The following is a 25,798-nucleotide window of genomic DNA, read 5'->3' as shown; positions in this document are numbered from 1 at the left end:
CACACACACACACACACACACACACACACACACACACACACACACACACACACACACCCCATCTCCGAGCTGTCAGCTCTCTAAACTCAACCCCACCACTCTGGTTTACCGCTGTCATCATTTACATCTGCTTGCACCAATTTCCTCACTGGCAGACTCTATAATTTTTCGCAATCTACTCTGACTGCAAAAATGTTTGCAAGTCAGAACTGTCTGCGCTGATACATAGGTCTGCGGGACAATATCCATTTTAATTGGAATTGATTCTACTGGTTTTGTGTGAAACAACTTTCCGTGGCTGAAAAAAAATACGAGTTGGTGCCTGTGGATACACTCAGATTTTCTTTGCCACGATGGCAGTGATACCTGAAGCTAGGGCCTCCAGATGGCAGAGCGAAGTTACTGACCGTACGTAGACTTTCTAACTAGCCCAAACTGATGTCATTCCACGGTTGTAGGGTCGGAGATACAACACAGTGCCTGAAGAATGGCGGAGAAGTAGGTGTCTCCCTCAAATATCTTTTTAACTCACCACAAAATAGCTATCAATTAAACTGCTGTATTCATTTGTACCGATTCCGTTACAGTTGGTGGGGAAGCTGGATTCATCAGAACGTCGCGAAGGCGAAAGCCAAGGTAAATCAGATTTCTGGCCGAACGTCGCCGAACGATCGTAAGATTGCTTCGGAGTTGTAATCACAGTAATTTTGGTAATGGCTTTGCTAACGCTTTTAACAACTTGTTTATTTGAGCTTTGTGTCGATAGTCATCTTTGTTATTTGCGCGAGCCCCACCGCATTGCACTGGTGAATTGGAAACAATGATGAGTCATTTCCTCTATCTGTTGCTGAGATGATTTTTCAGAGCTCTTAGTGCCTTATGGGCTTTAAATCGATTTTCAATCTCTTTTCTTTAATGCCTCGTCTTCGGGTCTTTAACTCAAGTAAAGGAGTCAAATGCTATCGTTTTGATGACAGCTGTACCGTCACTCCGTTTTTCATCACAATCATATTCTTATTTTCCTCCAGTGATTATGAGTAGTTTGAAGTAAATTTCTTTCCAACATCATCACAAATTTATCTTCCGAGCTATCGAGTCTATATGTTTCAGCGGGAGAAGTCCGCCGAACCGGACCATTTCGAGCCTCGCTATGATCCACGACACTTAAAATCACCTATTCTCTGACTGAATACACGCTTTCTTCGTCAATCCTGAAGGAGGGAATGTTATTGCATTGTATAGACCTACTAATAAACAATTTGTTAGTTAAATCTATTACAGTTCATTGGTTCAGTATTTGGACTTTTAAGTAAGTTTACAGTTGTGACAGAAAATACCCCACAGTTAATCAGTAAATTAATGTGGTGTTCCAGTTGAACAGACGATTTAGACTCATCATGGAATTAAACAGCTCACCCCACCAAATCTCTGCTGATACTTGGAAGAACCTCAAGTTCAAGTTTATAGTTGTCCAACCATACACATGTATATGGTGAAACAAAACATCATTGGGGGGGGGGAGGGGGGAGACAAGGTACATAGACTGGCACATGGCACATATAGTTACAATCCAACACAAAAAGTCACAGAATAAAATTAGCATGAAGCCCTGAGTGGCACCATATGAAGATTGACAGGTTGACATAAAGTGTGAGGTTTATATGGGGCAATATAATGACTAATTAGATTAGATTCAACTTTATTGTCATTGTGCCGAGTACAGATACAAAGCCAATGAACTGCAGTTAGCATCTGACCAGAAATGCAAAGAATAGTTTTATTTACAAAATAACTGCGAATAAAAAAGTGCTACAGCACACAAATATAAAAGTACTGAGACAGTACGATACGGATGCAATACTGCTTAGTGCTGTGATGAGGGGTTCAGCAGTGTCACAGCCTCAGGGAAGCTGAACCTGACATATGGTATTTTGTTTTAATAATGTCCAGCAGGGTCTTGCGGCCATAAGAAAAACATGTAAAGCAAAGACTTGCACCATTTTTTGGACCTAGAAACATCATTGCAACTCAGTGCGCCACCATTTTCTTTAATTAATCTCATTTATTTACTCCTTGGACTGTGGACTGGCAGACCACAGTACGTGTGCTTGCAACACTGTGTGTCTGACAGAGTGATCAGCAGCACTGGGGCTCCACAGGGGACTGTCTTGTCTCCCTTTCTCTTCACCATTTACACCTCAGACTTCAACTACTGCACAGAGCCTTGTCATCTTCAGAAGTTTTCGGATGACTCTGCCATAGTTGGATGCATCAGCAAGGGAGATGAGGCTGAGTACAGGGCTACGGTAGGAAACTTTGTCACATGGTGTGAGCAGAATTATCTGCAGCTTAATGTGAAAAAGACTAAGGAGCTGGTGGTAGACCTGAGGAGAGCTAAGGTACAGGTGACCCCTGTTTCCATCCAGGGGGTCAGTGTGGACATGGTAGAGGATTACAAATACCTGGGGATACGAATTGACAATAAACTGGACTGGTCAAAGAACACTGAGGCTGTCTACAAGAAGGGTCAGAGCTGTCTCTATTTCCTGAGGAGACTGAGGTCCTTTAACATCTGCTGGATGATGCTGAGGATGTTCTACGAGTCTGTGGTGGCTAGTGCTATCACGTTTGCTGTTGTGTGCTGGGGCAGCAGGCTGAGGGTAGCAGTCACCAACAGAATCAACAAACTCATTCGTAAGGCCAGTGATGTTGTGGGGATGGAACTGGACTCTCTGACAGTGGTGTCTGAAAAGAGGATGCTGTCCAAGTTGCATGCCATCTTGGACAATGTCTCCCATCCACTACATAATGTACTGGGTGGGCACAGGAGTACATTCAGCCAGAGACACATTCCACTGAGATGCAACACAGAGCGTCATAGGAAGTCATTCCTGCCTGTGGCCATCAAACTTTACAACTCCTCCCTTGGAGGATCAGACACCCTGAGCCAATAGGCTGGTCCTGGACTTACTTCCTGGCATAATTTACATATTACTATTTAACTATTTATGGTTTTATTACTATTTATTATTTTTGGTGCAACTGTAACAAAAACCAATTTCCCCTGGGATCAATAAAATATGACTATGACTATGACTATCACCTCCAAACTCTGTAATCTTCCCTCCTCCTCTCCTTTTCTTTCCCCTTAATCCAGTAATTATTCCTCCTTTGGTTAATTTATCTGGTTTTCCTTTTAATAATTACCATGGAATCTTGTTTCTTTGTTGTTTCATGCAGTGAATTTGTAAGCAGAGTAGCTTGTGTGTATTTTTCTTAGATCTTGTTTACTTTATCTTACTATGACAATAATGTTAAGTTTAGTCTTCTGACACTGAATGTACTAATAGTGGAATTTAATGTAATTGTGAACACTAATTGTTCTTTATCTTTTCCACTTTAAGTCCAAAAACTGGTAGACCTAACCATGTTTTAAATCTGATCATGTGTAACAAGGCCAAATTAATTAATAATCTCTTAGCAAAGGATGCTTTGGGGAAGAGTGATCAAAATGTGATAGGATTTCAAAATAAAATATGAGAATCTACAGTGCACCCATTCAGATTACAATTTGTGTTGAAAAGTTACCCATTATAAAATGGTTTCCTGAGTAATAAATCTATAGCATCATCATAGAAAGAGAACTAGTACCAGGAATGTGCTGTTCAGTGGATTACCTTAGTGTGGAGATGAGTGATGCCTTGCGATACTCTTACACTATTATATCTGAAATTAAAATACAAATTATTGTTGCAAACATCTTTCAGTAGACATCATCATTCCATATGTTGTTCTTACCTCACAAATCATCTCTGGAGAAATTTACTTGTACTCATTCTAGTCTGTTAATGTTTCATTTTTTAAAAAATAGCCATGAGTTAAAATTTCCTCTGTAACCTCAAGCTCTTGATCTCTGTGCTTTTTATTATCCTTGTAACCCCAGAACTTCCCTGGGTTCCTCCAAGTCCAGTCCAGCGTAATGTTTAGCGATTGTTCAGTCCTGTGCGAAAGTCTTGGGCACTGTAGCTATACAGGGTTGTGGGACAGGTGGCAGAGAAGGAGTGCCGGGGGGCGGGGGAGCGGGTGTTGGCAGTGCATGGTACAGGCACACTGAGACAACAAGCAAGGTCATTTGATTCCAAACAATTGGTTTACTGATCATTACATGGTCTCTATGGTGCTTCCTACTCCCTCCTTCTCCTTTCCCCTTTTCCCAATTTTGATTTCCCTCTCCCTGTCCCCTTCCCATTCTCAATCCATAATATGGACCCATATCAGAATCAGGTTTATCATCACTCATATATTTCATGAAATTTGATTTTTTTTTCAGTACAGTTCAATACATAAAGTTACTATAGTACTTGCACAAAGTCTTTGGAGGCACACTAGCCATATATACTGTACTTTTTGCACAGTATCATATATGTAATAAAGACCCAGATTATTGCTGTAAACAGCTTTCAATATAGTTAATTACTGCCTGGTTGAGCTATGCTTGCTTAATATTCTATGATGAAAAGAAACAAAAAGGAGCAAAAGCTAATTGCAAACTTAACTGAGATATGATTTCCATGAGTCTTTCTTTGCCATGGATCACTGAGACACCACCCTCAAAGAGGAAGGAGGCATTGATAATGATATTTACCAATTGGCAAAGTGATTATAAGCAAACTAAAGTTTTATTGGGATTATAGAGTGAAAGCATGTAAAAGTAAATTAAAATGAACTGTGAAATCGTTATATTTTCTAATAAGTTTTAATGGGAAGTACTTAATTGACTAAGACTGAGGGATACATCAATGTTTAATATATCTCCTTCGAGACTCGTAGCCATGCAGAATAGAAACAGGCTTTTGGTAAAATATATATTGTATTTGTCAGTTCGATTGTCAAACACCTATCTACACAAATCCCTTTCCTTTATTCTCCTCATCTTCCCATTTCTTCCCCTTTGCCATCCGATTTCCAAATGGACATTGAACATTGAACCTATTAGCACTAACTCACTACTTATTTTAAGTACTGATGAAGGGTCTTGGCCCAAAATGTCCATAGATGCCACCTGGCCTGCTGAGCTCTTCTAGCATTTTGTGTGTGTTGCTTTGATTTCCAGTATTGGCAGATTTCCTCTTATCTATTTTTTAAATTTCTATTTTTGCATCACTTACTTAATTTAAATATTTCATATATATGTTGTTGTTGAGTGCCATCGACTCATGGCGATCCTATGGATAGTGTAGATATCCGAAGGGTTTTAATGGCAAGATACTGAAGTAGATTGCCAGGGCTTTCTTCTGCAAAGATATTGCTGCTGCCCAGGTTGGGAACCGGCCAGGTGGAACCATGTGCAGCCAAGTCCAGTGCTGATGTGACTACACAACCGGCTGGCCCGTAAATATATTCATACACTTACTGTAATTCACACATCAAAGTTGCTGGTGAATGCAGCAGGCCACGCAGCAGGCCAGGCAGCATCTCTAGGAAGAGGTACAGTCGACGTTTCAGGCCGAGACCCTTCGTCAGGAACCTCTTCCTAGAGATGCTGCCTGGCCTGCTGCGTTCATCAGCAACTTTGATGTGTGTTGCTTGAATTTCCAGCATCCGCAGAATTCCTCGTGTTTACTGTAATTCACAGTTTTTTTCCTCTCTATTATTATGTTTTGCATTGTACCGCTACCAAAAAGACAACAAATATCTGACATATGCAGGGTGATATTAAACCAGATTCTGATTCTGACTCCCTTGAATCACTCTTTCATGTATGCAGTCAGACCATTTCCAAATTGCACGTCATCAGGCTGAAGGAGAAAACTCATGGGCTCACGAGGAAAACATGGACTACTCTACCTGGACAGCAATGGATATTGTGATTGAACCCAGTTTGTTGGAACTACGAAGAAACATCACAACTAGCTGCACCATTGTAACCACGTCCACTTCTATAAATCCTTCCTCTGGTATTATTGTTCCTGCTTATAGGATTAAGCACCCACAGTCACTGAGGAAAATACACATAAAATGCTGGGGGAACTCAGCAGGTCAGGTAGCATCTACAGGAAAGAGTAAACAGTTGGCGTCTTGGGCCAAGACTCTTCTTCAGGACAGCTGGTTCTCAACTGGGTCCTCATGAAGGGTCTTGGCCCAAAAGGTTGACTGCTTGCTATGTCCATAGATGCTGCCTGGCCTGCTGAGTTCCTCCAGCATTTTGTGCGTGTTGCTTTAGATTTCCAGCGTGTATAGGTTTTTTCATGTTAATATATTTGTGATGCGTATTACCATGAATATCTGTAAAAGGATTTATTTAACATTTGATCTTTTACCTTTGTACCAAAGAACACATTCACAGCGATATAATATTTTCTGTCTTTATTAGGTAAGTTCCCAGTGAAAAGCATGGGTAATTCCATGAAATCTTTCAGGGATGAGATTGCATTAAGTCTCCTTTGAAGAGATCATTTCAAGTAGTGGTTTCAGATTGTACAACTGATCGGTACCTGTGGGAGCCGTGCATCTGTTCCCTATCTGCATTGTACTCTGTGTTGTGTGTTCATTATGTTTATTATGGTAACTAGTCACAAGAGTGGAGGGTGTGCTAAAAGCGAAGGGAATAAATTACGAACTCTTGCTTATTTTGTGGCAGTTTGTAGCTTGGGACCGGCGGATGACATATCTTTTGCTGACAGCTCAGTTATGCTTAGCTCACACCAGGGTACGCTTAAATTTCGTCGCTTCAAGTTTGTATGTTTGCTAATTGCTCAAAAAGGATCAAATGAAGGATTCAAATTTGGAGCAATTATTGAAGCTGAGGGTGCATCACGCAAGTAAACAAGTCTGTGGGGCTTTGTCTTTCGTTTTGTTTTGCTGCTACAGTATCCACGTGGATAGAGCGGTTATTGGATATGAGCAGCCCTCAAACAAAAGTCATAGCTTTGATTCTGTCAGAATAAAGTATCATTGGATAAATTCAGATTTCATAATGATATTGCAATCAGAATCAGATTTATTATCAGGAAAGTGTCATGAGTTCTGTGGGAGGAGAAGATGGCAACGTGCCTGCATGTGCACAGCCCTCCGGTGAAAAATGATATCGTATCTGTTAAATAGGGGCCACAGACAATTCTGATTTGATGGAGAATAGATGTGAAAGCACAGAGGAACATCTGGAGAAATTTCTGAAATCCCCGTTCGCTGCTGTCGTTACTGTGTGGTCGGGAATCTTTCGGAGAGTAGGCCTCAAAATCCCTGGCCTTGCCTGCTTTTGGCGGCCGAGAAGGAAGTCGAATCGCTTGGACAGAGATGGCGCTCAGTACTCGGTGTCGGAGAGCTGATCAGAGCTCGAAGTTTTCGGATGACTCAGAGTTGGATTGTGGTCGGCATGGCAGGGAGAATTTTTCTTCCTTCTCCCGTCTGCGTGAGATGTGGGACAGTTGAGAGACTTTGAACTTTACTGTGCTCATGGACATCTTCATCAAGTTATGGTATTGTGCACTGTTGTAACTATATGTTATAATTATGTGGTTTTGTCAGTTTTTTCAGTCTTGGTCTGTCCTGTGTTTTGTGATATCACGCCAGAGGAAATAATGTATCATTTCTTAATGCCTATATTACTAAATGACAATAAAAGAGGACTACGTGTCTTCATAATCCTAATCCTAATATTTGCTGTTTTGCAGTAACAGTACAGCAGAATACATGAAATATACGATAAATTGCAATAAGAAATGTATATAAAATGTAGTGCAAAAAGAGGGCTATATAGTGATCTTATGCTCATAGGTTTATAATCTGTTGTGACCACTGTGAGGAAGAAGTAGCTGCAAAAACAGTGTCCTATACCTCATCTCTGAATGCAGTAATGAGAAAGTGATGGATGCCTTTTGAAGTTCCTCTCAGTGGATGGAACAGGTATATTGCTAAGGTGTTATGTCTGAACTGTGGAGAGTATAGGTGTTCAGGTTGAACTATATTTCAAAGTTAAATCTTTAATTAAATTTCTTTTTAATTCACAGTCTGCAAAAGCCGTGGAACTTCTGAAGTGTGACCTGGCCGAATTCAGACAGGTTATCCAAAATGATACTGTGTCTACTATTGCGGCCACAGCTTTAGCATTCAAAGAAAAGCTAAATGTGAGTTTATAGCCAATATGCAAACCCACAATATTATTTGTTACAAAATGCACAACACTGTTTGAAGTGGCCACTTAATTAGGTACTCCTGCTCATTAATGCAAGTATCTAATTAGCCAATCATGTGGCAGCCACTCAATGCATAAAAGCATGCAGCCATGGTCATGAGGTTCAGTTATTTATCAGACCAAACATCAGAATGGGGAGGAAATGTGATCTAAGTGACCTAGGCTGTGGAATGATTGTTGGTGTCAGAAGAGTTGGTCTGAGTATCTCAGAAAATGGTGATCTGGAATTTACATATACTGTAAAGTTTACAGTGGAAAAACAAACAAAAAAAAAACATCCAGTCCGCAGCAGTTCCATGGACAAAAATGCCTTGCTATTGAAAGAGGTCAGAGGAGAATGGCCAGAATAGTTCAAACTGACTGGGAGGTGACAGTAAGTTAAATAACTCTACATTACAACAGTGGTGTGCAGAAGAGCATCTCTGAATGCACAACATTTCAAACTTTGAAATGAATGGTCTACAGCAACAGAAGACCATGAATATAAATACAGTGGCTACTATTAGGTACAGGAGGTATCTAATAAAGTGGCCATTGAGTTTATAAACAAACGTAGAGGTTTCATTCAGACATATTTATTGAGATATAGCACAGAATAGGCCCTTCAAGCCCTTTGAGCCACGCCACCCAGCAATCTTCTGATTTAAGCCTAATCACAGGACAATTTACAATGACCATTTAGCCTACTATCCATTATGTCTTTCGATCATGGGAGGAAATGGGGATTTGATCAGAGAGTCTCTCTTTTCTTGGTTTTTCTCTCAGGATGGACTGCCCAGTCCTTTTTCCCCCCTTCTGTTTAGAATAGTGTTTTTTTTATATAAAAATTTCTAATAGTCCTTCCTTTCTTCATAAATTGATAAGAGGAGAATGAATTAAATTCTTTTTTTTCTGTATTATACATTCTATATCAAATTTATACTTTGTAGACCAACATTATGTGTGATTATTTTACCTTCTGTATGTACTGTTATTGACATCTATACCAGAGATATTCTCCTCCTGTTTGATAAACACTTTTTTTCAAATCAATAAAAAGATTGAAAAAATAAAGAAAGGAAATGGGAGGACCCAGAGGAAACCCATGCAGTCATAGGGAGATTGTACAAACTCCTTACAGGCAATGGTGGGAATTGAAACCAGGTCATCTGTACTATAAAGCATTGTGCAAACCACTACGCTACCATGCTGCCTGAAACCCAAAATAAAATGCAGTTAGATTTTTCGAGTATTTTGTGTCCCACGACAATGTAATAGCAACATTATGAATCTGAGTTTTGAAGTATACTGTGACATCAAATATGAAATCAGTAGGAATCCAATAACTTTCTGTTATTTGGATAATTGATTTTTCAACCACATGACATTAAGTTGCAGTCAGTTTTGTTCTTGTGTGTAAGTAGGACCGGAGTCATTTGTCACCAAAGTAACGCTAACTGTAGACCAAGGGTTCTTAACCTTTTTAATGCCATGGACCCTTTTGGCAGTCCAGTGAAGCCTATGAACCTCTTCTATTGTATCAACTGTAAAGTGATATGAAAATACCTGTGATTTTATTGGTGACAATGTCACAGGTTTTGATAATACTACTGTAGTTTGCTGCCTATATTCATAAATGAGGAAATGCTAAATTTCAGTTAGAGGTTAATGACAATAAAGATGTAAATTTTCCCCATCTAACTTCACAGACCCCCGAGGGTTCTGTGGACTCCCTGGTTAAGAACCCCTGCTGTAGAACAACAGTAGGAATTATGTTGGTACGTCCCCTCTCTTCTAGGTTGAGGAGTCCTCAGAAGGATGCCATAGGGTCAGCAAAGGGATTTCAAGTTTTCTTGGAGCCATCTCAGAAGCATTTGCTCCTGTGGTAGAAGAATCACACACACCTCATGTGAGCACAGTCAAGGACACTCGATTGAAAATTGGCGACTCTTATGATGGCATTAAGGTACGCATGCTACTGGTAATTATAGAATGGAAGAGCAGGAATTAAATAAAAGGTAACCATTTCATAATGAATATTTGTATTCCATAGATTCGTTTATGTAATCTTCAGGCTGATCCAGCAACATACTGTGCTAAACCAGATGGTAAGATACGTCTAACCTAAAGTTCAAAGTAAATCTATTATCAAGGTATGTATATGTCACCATATACTACCTTCAGATTTTTCTTGCAGTTATTCACAGTATAAAAAAGACATACAACAGATTCAATAAAAATGACACAGGCAAAGACAGACAAACAATCAATGTGTAAAAGAAGACAAACTGTGCAAATATAAAATTAAATTAATAGGTAAATAAATACTACTGAGAATATGACTTGCAGAGTTCTTGAAAGAGAATCCCTGGGTTATGGAATATTATTTAAAACTGAAATGATTAAAACTTAAATATCCAATCTATAATAGTGCTGTAACTAAAATAATCCTTCCAAAAGTTTCAACTCCCATATTCTAGCTTTTGTTACCTGATTGTTTTCTGTGCTGTTCATCACAAATACTCAAATGGAGAAAAGCAGTGTTCTGCTTCATTCTGTTTTCCTCCATCTAAATCATTATCGTTGTGTGCCATGTCGTTTGACATAGGTGGTCATGCTCTCATGACCGCGATTGATCTTGGCAAATTTTTCTACAGAAGTGGTTTCCCCATTGCTTTCTTCTGGGCAGTGTCTTTACAAGACAAGTGAAACCAACCATGATCAATACTCTTCAGAGATTCTGTGCCTGATGTCAGTAGACTTGTGATGTGCACCAGCTGCTCATACGACCATCCACCACCTGCTTACATGCCTTCACGTGGCTCTGATTGGAGGGGCTAAGCAGGTGCTACACCTTGCCCAAGGGTGACCTGCGGGCAAGCAGAGGGAAGGAGTAGTGTACACTTCCTTTGCTGGTTAGGCCACACTTGGAGTACTGTGTCCAGTTCTGGTCACCTCACTATAGGAAGGATGTGAAAGCATTGGAAAAGGTACAGAGGAGATTTACCGGGATGCTGCCTGGTTTAGAAAGTATGCATTATGATCAGAGATTAAGGGAGCTAGGACTTTACTCTTTGGAGAGAAGGAGGATGAAAGGAGACATGATAGAGGTGTACAAGATAATAAGAGGAATAGATAGAGTGGATAGCCAGCGCCTCTTCCCCAGGGCACCACTGCTCAATACAAGAGGACATGGCTTTAAGGTAAGGGGTGGGAAGTTCAAAGGGGATATTAGAGGAAGGTTTTTTACTCAGAGAGTGGTTCGTGCGTGGAATGCACTGCCTGAGTCAGTGGCGGAGGCAGATACACTAGTGAAGTTTAAGAGACTACTAGACAGGTATATGGAGAAATCTAAGGTGGGGGCTTATATGGGAGGCAGGGTTTGAGGGTCGGCACAACATTGTGGGCCGAAGGGCCTGTACTGTGCTGTACTATGCTGTACTATTCTATATGTTCTATGTTGTTAGAGTGAACTCTTAGTTCTCTCTGGGATTTTGCAAAAACTTCTAAGAATTTTTAAATGTTCTCAGTATCATTAAACAACAATTAACCAATTCAGGTGCTCTAAGAACCTCAGAGCTCAATGCTCTCCATCGCCCCACACAGGCTCAGAGCTCCATAGACAGGTTCTATATGCCTTCCTTCCATTGGAGATACAAAGCACTGCAGATGCTGGAATCTGGAGCAACAAACAATCTGCTGGAAGAACTTAGAGGACTGAGCTGCATTTGTGGGAGCAAAGGAATTGTTGACATTTTGGGTCAAAACCCTACATGTCCTGATGCAGGGTTTTGAACTGAAATGTGATCAATATATTTTCTCCCACAGATGCGTTTGACTTGCCGAGTTCTTCCAACAGATTGTTTGTGATGTCTTCTTTCAATAACTAGCAATAACATGACTACAGTACAATGCACAGTACTTCATTAAACATTCAGTTGATTTACACCCTTTGTGGGTAGCTTGAAATTATAGGCTTCATTTCACTAAATAACCACGATTTAGCCTTTGAAAAGAACAATCAAGAAAATTACCCCTGGGATTTGGGCACTTTACTAAGTCACCATGGATTAATAGTGAAAAAAACTTGATTGAAATATTTGATGTAACACCAAGAGTTTGAGGTTAAAAGATGACCTATTTTCAAGTGTTCTTTGAATTGTCTTTTTTTTTCCTTCAGTGTTATTCTTTTGTGTCCACAGAACAATATAATAACTGGCTGTCAGGCTTCGACTTGGAAAGTGAGAAGTTCACAATATCGAATCTCCTGGTTGACAGGACAGAAATAAGAGATCTTTACACAAAATTGGTATACTTTGTTTTAAGTAGTGATTGTGATCATTTAAGATGTCATATCTACAGTATGTTGCTTACAGTTATATCAATGCAAAAGTTGTTTCTTTTTTGATCTTCTTACCCCAGATAGCTTTTTATTGGTTTGAAAATAAAATTGGGCTGCACAGTAAGGATATTCTATTTAAATGAGCTTTAGAAAATGATTGCTTCATTTTGAAATATCTTCTTTAACTTTAAGATATTGTTTTTGCAAATTGAAAAAATACAATTGTCTTCTTTTGGGAAGCAATATTTCTACATAGACTCAGTGGTGGGGTGCAACTACAACTAGAGGCCATGGGTTAAGGGTGAAAGGTGAAATGTTTACGAGGAACATGAGGGGAAGCTTCTTCCCTCAGACAGTGGTGAGAGTGTGGAATAAGCTGCCAGTGCAAATGGTGCGTGCAAGCTTGAGTTCAAAGCTTAAAAGAAGTTAGGATAGGTACATGGATAGTAGGAGAATGGAGGGCTATGTTCCTGGTGCAGGTCAATGGGATTAGGCAGTTTAAACAGTTCAGCAGGGACTAGATGGGCTGAAGGGTCTGTTTCTATGCTGTATTTTTCTGTGACTCTATGACTCATAGATTAAACTATTAATCACGCATTTTGAAAGACTTGGGGTTAACCTTCAAAGTTCAAGGTACAAATTATGAATTTATAACCTTCCATTTTATATAATGCTTGAGAAGCATATTTTTATCAATAGATACAAAATATACATTTTTATACTAATTGTTCACATGTGTGTTCCTACCTGGCTTTAATACTTTACATGTTTATGACAGGTCCCGAGTGAAGTGGCTCATAATGACTTCTGGTGTCGGTATTTCTATAGAGTGCATCAACTTCATCAGGTTAGCATAACAGTGCACGGAAATTTCTGAGCAAAGCACTACCAATTCGCAACCTGAGGATTATAAATAATCTCAGCATCATTACAATATTGCGGCAGGAGTTGGATGGGGGAAGGTGGTGAGCATAGGTGTGATTCGTCATGAAAGAACTTACGTTTGTACTCCTGAGTTCTGGATACTTTAAGATGACTGTGAGGGTCACTCCGACTGAGCAGCAACTTAACCCCGAAAGTTATCTGTTGACTATTGATAAGTCTTTGGTTCAATCATAACTTACTTTACAATGAAGAAGAAGAGTAGGATGACACTATCAGAAAACAAACAACAGAAAAGAAACATAAAGCTAACGATATATAGGTCCGAATATTGGGATTTGAGGTGTGAGTGAAAACTCAAACCATAACAGATTAGAAGTCCATCCTGCATGTCAATGACAGTGAAGTCTCCCTTCCTGATAGGCTGAATGCCTTTATACATGATTTGACACAATGAATGATTCGACATTGAGGAAAGCCCCCTCTCCCCTTGAGTAATGGGCACCCCATCCTGTCTGGCTGTAGCCAGGGTGAGGAGGATCCAGCCTAGGGTAAACCCACACAAAGTTCCAGGCCTGGACAACATAACTAGTCAGGTGCTGAGGGATTGTGTAGCCCAGCTAAAAGACGTCTTAACAGACATCTTTAATATCTCATTGCAACAGTCCACTCTCTCTGCAGGCTTCAAGATGGCCACCATTATTCTGGTGCCCAAGTGTATGATGGTAACTGGTCTAAATGATTATCATCCAGTGGCACTGACCTCAATAATCATAAAGTGGTTTGAGTGGCTGGTAATGGATCATATAAAATCCCACCTTCCAGCTACATGGTCCCTTTCCAGTTTGCCTACCATTCAAACTGGCACATTGATGAAGTTGTTCATCAACTTCAGTGCGATGTTTAACATGATCATCCCTCAGAAGCTGGTGAGTAAACTGTCCTCGTTGGGACTCAACACCCCTCTCTGGAACTAGATCTTAGACTTTTGATGGAAAGACCCTTGTCATTCCAAGTTGGCGACAACATCTCAAGCTCCATCACGCTGAGCATGGGTGCCCACCAGGATTGTGTGCTCAGCCTACTTATATTCGTACTGCTGACTCATGACAGCACAGCCAGACTGAGCTCAAACTACAAATTTGCCAATGTTACAACCATCGTTGCCCTCGTCAGCAACAAAGATGAGTCAGCATAGAGAGGCTTGTCAAATGGTGTGAGAACAACGACCCGAGTCTCAACATAGAAAAGACAAAAGAGATGATTGTGGACTTCAGGGAGGCACTGGTCAACCACTCTCCATTGCGCATCAATGGCTCTGCCGTGGAGAGAGTGAAAAGCCCAAAGTTCCTTGGTGGGCACATAATGGATGATCTAACCTGAACCCACAACGCCTCCACAATAGTCAAGAAGGCACAACAGCATCTACACTTTCTGAGAAGATTGAGGTGTGCAAGGCCCCCGTTCCCGTTCTAAAAGCTTTATACAGGACTACCGTTGAGAGAGTCCTGTCCGGCTGCAGTATTGTGTGGTAAAGAAGCTTCAAGCCATTGGACCATGAGACCCTACAGATGATAATAGAAACCACTAAGAACATCACCAGAGTCTTCCTCCCCACTTTTGGTGACATTTACTGGGAGTGTTGTAGATTGAGGACCTGTTGCATTATTGTGGATCTCTAGCATGCATCCCACAATCTCTTTTGACCCACTACTGTCAGGAAGAAGTGACATGAGCATTAGGGCTAGGACCGCCAGAATGGGTAACAGCTTCTTCTCCCAGCTTGTGTGACTAATGAATACCCTGCCTGCCACCACTGAGGTCTCATTACTAGGCCAGATAGCTGTTTATTGTTTACCTGTGCTGTGCACTACATGCACTTGGAATTATAATCTATTAACTTATTTGCGGTAATATTTTGTTTTTATGTGCTGTGTGTGATATATGTTATGTAGGTGCCCCATGGTCCCAGAGGAACATTGTCTCGTTTAGTTGTCTCCATGTGCAGTCAGATGTCAGTAAACTTGCTATTGTTGGCGAAACTCAAACAAAAACAGATCCACTTAGCAGGGTTCTTTAACCCAAAGGCGTCAGCAATAGACCTTAAGAAGCTGAAGTTTTTTTTTCATTTTAGTAAAAAAGAACTGAGACATAGGCTAGGGCAGTGGTGTTTTTGTGGTAACAAAGAATTCCACACCAGGTCTAAGTGTTGTAACCTGTTGTTGATCCATTGCCTTCCAAGTAAGCTCTCCCAAAGTGATTGAGAAATAGTATCAGAGGTGCACACAATAATAATTGGATCAAGCTTGTTGGATCATAGTATTCATAGTAAGGACCATTGGAGGAAGTGTTTCAAAGCATTAAGGAATGACTTGTGTATCAGATATGGACAGCCATTTATGCAGTCATGTACCACAGTCAACAATTCAAATCTTTACCTGTTGTCCTTCCCCTCCTTAACAATGCATTAAAGCTCAATGTAAATTTATTATCAAAGTACATATAGTCACCATATACAACCCTAAGATTCATTTTCTTGTGGACATACTCAATAAATCCATGATAGGATAATAACAATAATAGAATCAATGCAACACAGCACCAGCTTGGGAATTCAACCAGTGTAGAAAAGACACAAATTGTGCAAATACAAAAAGAAATAATAATAAATATTAAGAACTTGAGATGAAGAGTCCTTGAAAGTGAGTCCACAGGTTATGGGAATATATCAATGATGATGTGAAGTTACCCCCTTTGGGTAACAAGCCTGATGGTTGAGGGGTAATAACTGTTCTTGAACCTGGTGGTGCAAGAGGAGTCCTGAGGCTCCTGTACTTTCTCCCTGATGGCAGCAGTGAGGGGAGAGCACGTCCTTGGTTCCTGGGTGGTGGGGGTCCCTGATGATGGATGTTGCTTTCCTGCGACAACATTTTGTGTAGATGAAATTATGGCAAGATAAAATTTGAAACAAAAGGAGTTCTGCAGTATTTAAAAGGACATGATATTATAGTTTAATCTTTAGATATAATCCTTGTTCTAATCTTTGTCTAGGAGGAAGCAAGGAGAACAGCTCTGAAAGAGAGAGCAGAGCAAACTGTGCACTCTGAGGACCTCAAGTGGGATGATGAAGGTATAGAAATCTTTTGATAATCCTCTTGAAATGTTTTTGGAATAAATTAAAGTAAATCTTATACAAAAAACAATTCAGAAATAAGAACTTATACACAATCCTAGGTAATTTATCCATAGGTAAATTGAACAATAGTTTCAATTATATCTTATTATCTTCTAATCCATAATGTCAGAATCAGGTTTAATATCACCAGCATATGTTGTGAAATTTGTTAACTTTGCAACAGCAGGATAATGCAATGTATGATAAATAGCAAAAATGAAATACAGTAAGTATACTGTATATATCTATATCAAATAACTAAGTTAAAATAAGTATTGCAAAAGTAGTGAGGTAGTGTTCATGGGTTCAATGTCCATCAGAAATCAGATGGCAGAAGGGAAGAAACTGTTCCTGAATTGTTGATCGTGTGCCTTCAGGCTTCGGTACCTCCTTCCTGATGGTAACAATGAGAAGAGGGCATGTTCTTTGTGGTGGGTGTCCTTAATGATGGGAAGCCGCCTTCCTGAAGCATCGCTCCTTGAAGATGTTTTGAATGCTATGACGGCTAGTACCCATGATGGAGCTAATTTTACAAGTTTCTGCAACTTACTTCGATCTTGTGCAATAGCCCCCATCCACCCCCCATACCAGACGGTGAGGCAGCCTGTCAGAATGCACTCCACCGTACATCTGTAGAATGTATATGTGTATATGTAATATTTTAATGTATATCAATAAAGTACAACAGTTGGATACGTTCAAGCTTGTTGATATTTTCAAGATTGAACTAATGGTCTTTCCCACTAATTAATCCAAATGTACCAGATAAATCAATAGAATTACTCATTAGATTATTAGTGTTTCTACACATCTAATGCATCTTTTAGGTAATATAAACAAAGGCAAAGTAGTAGTATTATCATAAAGACTGTTCATTAACACCATAATAAGACATGAAAAAAAATGAGAAATGTGATCCTCTAACTTTTGTTTTTCTGCTCAGATGAATTTGATACCTCAAGTGCTGAAGATAGACCAAATTATAGAAATCTAGAAACTGAAGACATACACAACAGCTTGAAGCCAAGAGGAACTTCTGAGAAATCAGAACCTGGTCTAGGAATCACCATGGCAAGTCTACTAGAAGGCACATCGCATGAACCCCAGCAGCTTGCAAAGCTTTCTGCTGCAGACAGTGAAAGAATCAAATGTAAAGCCTTTGTGGGGGAAGCCAGGAAAATGGCAGAACCATTGCTGAAAATTGAAAGAATGCATGGGTGTAAAAGTTCTTCAAAGGAAGAAGGAATGCATAATGAAATGCTTGAGTGCAAATATGCTGATGTGGATGCTACAGACTCTGCTGAGTGTCCCCTCTCTACTTCTAACCCAAGAAATATTGAGAATATACGTTCACTGTCTAACATTGGCCAAAATTCAAAATTACAATTTGATTATAATGTCAAAGAATCAACTTTAGCAAAAGGTGAGATTTTCTTTGACCATATCAAACTGCATTTCAAACATATTTGTTTTCTTACAGGATTTTTCTGACAGTTTTTACTTTTTCCCTCTTCTTGTAGGTTTTTTTTGCTTGACACCTGTCATTGTGTCATATCTGGGACAGGTCCTAACTTGGGATTACACTTATAGCCTGGTGGTGAGTCACAACAGGCACTTGGAGAATGATTTAAACTACACTTTTTTCCAATCTATTCTGCGGATCTTGGATATCTTATGCAACACTCACAAAATGCTGGGAGTACTCTGCTAGTCAGGCAGCATTTCTGATGACACCCTTCAGCAGGATACCTTGTACAAGCTGAGATGGAAACCCATAGTTTCTGCATAGCAATGGGTTAGTTAATGCCGAATGATTTTTCTCTCAACAGGTCAGATTCTGGGATTGATTCATACAGCTCTGTGACTCTGCTCAATGAATAATCAGAAAAGCAATTTTATTTCCAATTCTGTGTCAATTTTTTTGTTCTTAAAATCTAAGATTGGTCGTCAGTAGTTTAGTTACTTACTTAAGCCCATCACTCCTACTGGGGCTTAAGCTGCTGACAGCATCTCACCAGAGTCCTTGGTTATAGACCAGTCTTTCAAGTTGTCCCCAGGTGTAGCCCATCTTCAAAGATCCTTCCTCTCCCAGAGATGAGAACTTTGGAGCTTCTGTTGATGTTTCTGTAGAACTGAGTGTTTATGGGATGGGGTATACAAGCCCATTGCTCAATCCTCCTTCTTTCACAGCCGAACAGAGTTCATCAGTAGATTACCAGTTGTTTAAATTCTTATCTGAACCTCACTTACTGGTACAGTTTCTATAACATCACTTGTCAGTTTTATTTTTATTGTAACTACATGTACTGGAGTTATGATTTAGTCCTTCCGTCACAGCACCTTAGCTATATAATAAACTATTGTTTACTGTACTTATACAAAAGGAAAATACCAAGGTTTTGGAAATCTGAAATAAAAATAGAAAATGCTTGCAACACACATCAAAGTTGCTGGTGAACGCAGCAGGGCAGGCAGCATCTCTAGGAAGAGGTACAGTTGACGTTTCGGGCCAAGACCCTTTGTCAGGACTAACTGAAAGAAGAGGTAGTAAGAGACTTGAAAATGGGAGATGGAAGGGGAGATCCAAAATGATAGGAGAAGACAGGAGGGGGAGGGATGGAGCCAAGAGCTAAACAGTTGATTGGCAAAAGGGATATGAGAGGATCATGGGACAGGAGGCCCAGGGAGAAGGAAATGGGGGGGGGGGGAACCCAGAGGATGGGCAAGGGGTATAGTCAGAGGGACAGAGGGAGAAAAAGGAGAGAGAGGGAAAGAATGTGTGTAAATAAATAAATAACGGATGGGGTACAAAGGGGAGGTGGGGCATTAGTGGAAGTTTGAGAAGTCAATGTTCATGCCATCAGGTTGGAGGCTACCCAGATGGAATATGCTTACTCATTCAAGCAGTATCCATGAAGAGAGAAGCAGCATTAACCATCAAGTTGACAATCTTTGATCACAACTGGGAAAAAATGAAGAGTGGGAACAAATTTTAAGCACATACAAGAGGAGGAAAAGAAAGGGAAAGGAACAAAGATTACAGGAAAAGTGCTGATAAAGTGGAAGACAGGAGATATTAATTAATGAAGGGTTTTTAGAGCAAAGGGACAGAGGATGGTTCTGTGCAGTCCTGACGAAGGGTCTCGGCCTGAAATGTCGACTGCGCCTCTTCCTATAGATGCTGCCTGGCCTGCTGCGTTCACCAGCAACTTTGATGTATGTTGCTTGAATTTCCAGCATCTGCAGAATTCCTGTTGTTTATGGTTCTGTGCAAACTGTTTTCTCAGTGAAATGCCTGTTCCATTTGGAATTCTTTATGTAATGAAGCAATCCATGTTTGCAAGCAGAAAGGCTTGGGTAACAGTTAACATGGACCAATGGTTTTGCCCTTCAGGTGCCAAGCAGACCACCTCCTTTCAGAAAGTGTTTAACAATCTAACAATCTACCCTCGACATGTGTACTATGACATTACTATTGCCAACTTTCCATTATGAACATCCTGTAGGAGTATTCCAATATGTTTTTCCATGGCTTCCTCAATGGTTGTGATGAAGCCACACTCGGGCTGGAGGAACAACACCTTATATTCCATCTGGGTAGCCTCCAACCTGATGGCATGAACATCTAGTAATGCCCCCACCCCACCTTCACCATTCCCCATCCCCGTTTCCCTCTCTCACCTTATTTCCTTGTCCGCCCATCACCTCCCTCTGGTGCTCCTCCCTTTTTTTCTTTCTTCCATGGCCTTCTCTCCTTTCCTATTAGATTCCCCCTTCTCCAGTCCTGTAGCTCTGTCACCAATCAACTTCCCAACTCTTTACTTCACTCCTCCCCCTCCCAGTTTCACCTATCACCTTGTGTTTCCACTTCCCCTTCCCCTCCCCACAGTTTTTAACTCTAATCCTCATCCTTTTTTCTCCAGTTGGAAATGTTGACTTGGCCCAAAATGTTGACTGTTTACTCTTTTCCATAGATGCTGCCTAGCCTTCTGAGTTTCTCCAGTATTTTGTGTGTGTTGCTTGGATTTTCAGCATCTGCAGATTTTCTCTTGTTTGAAATACAACAATGGATGGTTATGGGGGGATGAAGAGCAGTCAATGCTGCAAAACAACTTGCATGAGAACCTGTAACAGTAATTACTTCTCAGTATTGGCTGACCCCACCCACAGTTTTCAAATCTAAACCTTTCATTCTATTTTTCCTACCTTTGTACTTTCATTTCTATACTGAGTGTTGGTTTTGTGTATAGCACAGCCGTACTGACATTTTCCTGTAACCAGGCTTGCATTCTGTGTTCATTTTAGATTCAATTCCATCTCAAATACCAGAGGGCATGAATTTGGGTAGGTGGGGGGGGGGCGGTTAAGTGCAAAGAAAATGCGTTGACATGGTTGTTTTTTCACACTGAGAGTGGTGGGTGCCTAGAGTGTGTTGCTTGGAGTGGTAGTGGAGGCAAACACAATCGGAGTAGTCTCGAGTGAGCGTGAAATGGAGGTGTATGGGCATTGTGTAGGCATTGGTGATTAGGGGGCATGTCATTACTAGTTTCATTAGTTCTGCACGTTATGGGCCAAAGGGAATTTCCTTGTGCCGTACAGTTCTGTGTTCTATGTTTCAATGTGTACATTTTCATTCTTGGTTCAATTAGGCTGACCTCGAGCCAGCATATATCAAATATTCCCTGTTTGCTTCTGGAAGTCTGATCAGTCCAAAACTCCAGACTCATTTTCAGTGTTATAACTGAAGCATAAAGATATGTTGCATTTCTCTTTGCCCCTAATGGGTCAAATCTGTTAACACACCAATGCTTTCATAAAGATTCAGTTGTGGAGGATAACGTGTTGGATGGTGGGGTGGAATGGAAAGTTGCGTCCTGGGAACAGATGTGGCAGAGGCAAAGAAACTGAGAAAACGGAATAGCATTTTTACAGGAGACAGGATGGGAAGAGGTATGGTCCAAAAAACTGTGGGTAACTTGTTGGCTGATATCTCTGTGATTTTCATGGAGCTATACTGATTATGGTTGTGACTAGTGAGTTTCTATTTCAGCTCAAGACTTTATTTCTGATGATTATTTCTGTCTTGGATAATATATTGGTTTTTATCCCTGCCTTTCATTCCTCCAACGTTATCTTCCAGTTCACGTTTCTCCTAGGTGGCACTGCTGCTCTGGTGCAATGATGCCTTTCATAGTTGTGTATTACTGTGAGGTAAAATTGCCAGAGGACAGTTGAAATTCTGCTTTTAACAAATTACAATGTCGACCAGCCTCTGACAATGACATGAATTTTATAACATATTTCAGTTTAGATACATGCTAAAGGCCAGAACAGGATAGGCTTTTTTCCATTGAGGGTGGGGGAGATTCAAACAAGAGGACATGAGTTGAGAGTTAAAGGGCAAAAGTTTAGGGGTATCATGAGGGGGAACTTCTTTACTCAGAGAGTGGTAGCTGTGTGGAACGAGCTTCCAGCAGAAGTGGTTGAGGCAGGTTCGATGTTATCGTTTAAAGTTAAATTGGATAGATATATGGACAGGAAGGGAATGGAGGGTTATGGGCTGAGTGCAGGTTGGTGGGACTAGGTGAGAATAGGAGTTCCGCATGGACTAGAAGGGCCAACATGGCCCGTTTCTGTGCTGAAATTGTTATATGGTTATATATGGTTATATTTCCACATATTTACTGATCACTGTTAAGAGATTTTGTTAAAATGTTATGTCTGTGTTTATGTGTACATAATAAAATGACAATATTAAATTGAGATGGTGCGAGTGGGGATGAGAAGTTGGCCCCAAACACATTTTTAACTCTATCTGAAATCCTGTCTTTGACTGTTCTTTACAGAAAAAACAGTTTACCTTAAACCTGATCAATTACCAGATGGTTGAAAGGAAGCAGCTTAAGAGGAAAAGATTAAAGATTCAAACATTGGTCCAAAAAAATGATCAATGCTTTAAAATGAAAATGTAAAATAATGTTATTCTGTAAAAATCTGAACTGATGCACCAGGAGTTTAATAATGGCAGACGGCTTACACATTGTGTTTTTCACTTCTTAAAATATATAGTATTTCTTTCCGAATGACAGAGAAATTGAGTCTGCTTTGACCTTGTGCAGTTAAAATAGAGAAAAATGGATAATTTGCTTGAACAAGGTGGTACAGTACAGTAGCATAGCAATTAGTGTAACATTTTGCAGTGCCAGTGATCACCGATCCGGGTTCAATTCCAGTCACTGTAAGTACGTTCTCCCTGTGACCGTGTGGGTTTCCTCCAGTTACTCCAGTTTCCTCCCACATTCCAAAGGTGTACCAGTGAGTAAATTGCAGGTATGCGGAGTTGATGCCAGAAGCAGGTGAGACTTGTGGGTTGTGGCAGCGCTTCCTTGGACTGTCTTGGTCATTGATGTAAACTACTCATGTGCTGACATTTAGATGTAAACATAGAACCTATTATTAAATCTTTGAAATTTATACTGAGCAGTCCTGAGGAATTCTAAACTCAGGTACTCATATTGACATTGTCAGATCTCAGAAATAAAACCTATCAGACATTAGAAATAACCTGTAAAGTGTAATAATAACTTTAAAATAATATGTTTTTTGAGGCTTCTGTTGGTCAGGGTCAACCATGGAAATTGCACCTTAGCTGTTCAGATAAGCAGGCCAGGGCAGTACAGGGTAGCAAGCTGTCGCCCATGTAGCAGGCTCCCCCTCTCCACGCTTCTGATGAACCCAAAGGAACGGCAGAGGTCGATACAGTTTGCCACCAGCAGCATCGCAGGATTTGTCAGTCAGCATTGAACTCAACCTAGGCCTCCCCTAGGGACTCTAGCTATGGTTTATTCCCGAAACCTTCCCCATGAGTGGATCTAACTACAAGGCAGCAAGGGTTTTCCTTCAGCTAGATGAGCTGGAAAACACGGCTCATCCAGGATTTCGCCTGAAGCAACTGGTTTTAAGACACCAGTAACCCAGCTTTGTTCTTCCTCCTGTCCGTAGAAACGGTTCCGCAGCGTTTAGTAGCTAAGCCATGTATGAAGACCAGTACAGAACAATATGTACTTTAAGTAAAACTTTTTACTTTTCACAGCAAATAATTATCAAACATCAAAATTTATCAGCTGTCTGGACATATGTCTTAAACCTGATACTAGTGGCACTAGGTTATGGTAGATAAGCAGGCAACTCAGTGTGGAGTTCTTTCAACAGATTGTTACAAGTACTGTGTATATCTGTGTGTTCTTCATTGCCTAGTAAGATGCTAGAAAAGCTGATAACAACACACTTCCCACAATGGTTGATCAAGAATTGGAAGAATCAATGCAATTTTATAGTAATAGATGGTAGCAACTTTAATCATATTACCACTTCATACTCGTATATATGTGGGATGGTAGAGAAGAAATATAACTATTTTGTAATTGTTTTCAGTGTTAGTCATAGTCATAGTCATACTTTATTGATCCCGGGGGTAACTGGTTTTCGTTACAGTTGCACCATAAATAATAAATAGTAATAGAACCATAAATAGTTAAATAGTAATATGTAAATTATGCTCGTAAATTATGGAATAAGTCCAGGTCCAGCCTATGGCTCAGGGTGTCTGACCCTCCAAGGGAGGAGTTGTAAAGTTTGATGGTCACAGGCAGGAATAACTTCCTATGACGCTCTGTGCTGCATCTCGGTGGAATGAGTCTCTGGCTGAATGTACTCCTGTGCCCACCCAGTATATTATGTAATGGATGGGAGACATTGACCAAGATGGCATGCAACTTAGACAGCATCCTCTTTTCAGACACCACTGTGAGAGAGTCCAGTTCCATCCCCACAACATCACTGGCCTTACGAATGAGTCTGTTGATTCTGTTGGCGTCTGCTACCCTCAGCCTGCTGCCCCAGCACACAACAGCAAACATGATAGCACTGGCCACCACAGACTCGTAGAACATCCTTGTTCTTGTTAGGGGTGAGAGGTGGAGATGATCTGATTTAAGAGGTCAATGTGCTTACAGTACATGAAGTAAATGGAGATCTTTTTATTAAAGTCTTCAAAGTGGGTTAGGGTGGGTAATGAGGAAAAATTATTTTCAAGTGAGTCCATGTTGCTATACGACTTCCTCAATGTGCCCACATATAAAGGAGTGTGCAGGTTAGAATTTGGCCATTTCAAGCACTGTTGGAAAAAGAATCAAAATGTAACGTACTTGAAATTCTCAGCAAGGTCTAGGAAAAGTGGAAATGTTGTAATGATGTAATGAATTGTCAGACTGTTACCTTTGATCTTTAGCATATAAAAATGTCATCTAATAATGCGTCATGAAACTTGGTTCGTGTTGCAACAGGTGCATGACCTATTTTGCAGAACTAAGCTATTACATGGTTATTAAGGCTTATGACATTGTATTTTGAAAGGCCTTTTAACAAACAGAATATTAGAAAACAACTGGAAACTTTTCTCTGTAGTAAGATATAGTGAATTGTGTCTTCATGTTTCTTTTTATTCATTTACAGAAAGCACTGCAAACTCTGTTGAAAACTGGGATGAAGACCTTGATCTAGATATGACTGAAGAAGAAATCCAGATGACTTTATCCCGAGCTGAAGACTTGGGAGAGGTGCTTGCTTTATTCTGCAATGTCTATGTGTCTATAGATTAGAAGGTGGCCATTAAACTACAATTAAAACTATTTTCCCTTATTTTGCAGCTTGAGATCGAAGAGTGGGAAGATTGGGTATGTGAACAGAAGTGAAATCTTTTGGCTCCTTTTGCTACAGTCAATAGAGTTGATTGCAAAAAAGCATTTGTAACCTGCACAATCAATTGCCTTCTTCTGCATTCTGCATCATGGTAGTCAGGTTTACAACTTTTTATAAATAATTGTCACTCTTAACTTATTGTGTAGCTTCATGAGGTAAGGAGTACAAACGTTTGTATATAAAACATTAAATTTCATTTATAGAAGCAAATGGTAGCCTTGGTTATTATTTTTGTAGAAAAAAAATGAACTTTCTTTTTAAAGGTAATTCAGGATTATTATATAGTCTTGTGGAATGCTGAAGGTGGGCCAGCACGGTAGCATAGTGGTTAGCACAATGTTTTACAGTACCAGCAACCCCCGATTCAATTCCCGCTGCTGCCTGTATGGAGTTCGCACGTTCGCTCCATGGTTTTCCTTGGGGCGCTCCAGTTTCCTCCCACAGTCCAAAGATGTACCGGTTGGTC

At 40.2% G+C, this 25,798-nt stretch overlaps 2 protein-coding genes across 2 annotated transcripts in view; one reads left to right on the top strand and one right to left on the bottom strand.

Annotated features, from left to right (window-relative positions):
• The window catches only part of tube1 (tubulin, epsilon 1), a 29,196-nt gene extending 28,616 nt beyond the window's left edge, over window positions 1-580 (bottom strand). The window contains exon 1 of the mRNA XM_063070281.1: window positions 533-580. The gene's annotated coding sequence lies outside the window, so the exon portion shown is untranslated. The remainder of the gene's footprint in view (window positions 1-532) is intronic.
• Window positions 261-25,528, top strand: LOC134358268 (BSD domain-containing protein 1-like). Its single transcript, XM_063070294.1, has 11 exons — window positions 261-498; window positions 588-636; window positions 8,010-8,126; window positions 9,972-10,139; window positions 10,227-10,281; window positions 12,376-12,482; window positions 13,294-13,362; window positions 16,449-16,527; window positions 17,516-17,995; window positions 25,087-25,190; window positions 25,281-25,528. Exons 1-11 carry the CDS (start codon window positions 488-490, stop codon window positions 25,323-25,325), a joined length of 1,284 nt encoding a protein of 427 aa, XP_062926364.1. The 5' UTR covers window positions 261-487; the 3' UTR covers window positions 25,326-25,528.
• The last annotated feature ends 270 nt before the right edge of the window (window positions 25,529-25,798 follow it).

Source organism: Mobula hypostoma, chromosome 2, assembly GCF_963921235.1.
Source record: "Mobula hypostoma chromosome 2, sMobHyp1.1, whole genome shotgun sequence".
NCBI lineage: Eukaryota > Metazoa > Chordata > Chondrichthyes > Myliobatiformes > Myliobatidae > Mobula > Mobula hypostoma.
This window is presented reverse-complemented; position numbering and strand designations above follow the sequence as displayed.

What these genes read in the sequence shown, in the direction of transcription:
- LOC134358268 (XM_063070294.1), top strand. An exon ending in TCGCGAAGGCGAAAGCCAAG is followed by an intron (nt 637 to 8,009) that starts GTAAATCAGATT and finishes TTTAATTCACAG; the next exon opens with TCTGCAAAAGCCGTGGAACT. An exon ending in GAGCTGAAGACTTGGGAGAG is followed by an intron (nt 25,191 to 25,280) that starts GTGCTTGCTTTA and finishes CTTATTTTGCAG; the next exon opens with CTTGAGATCGAAGAGTGGGA.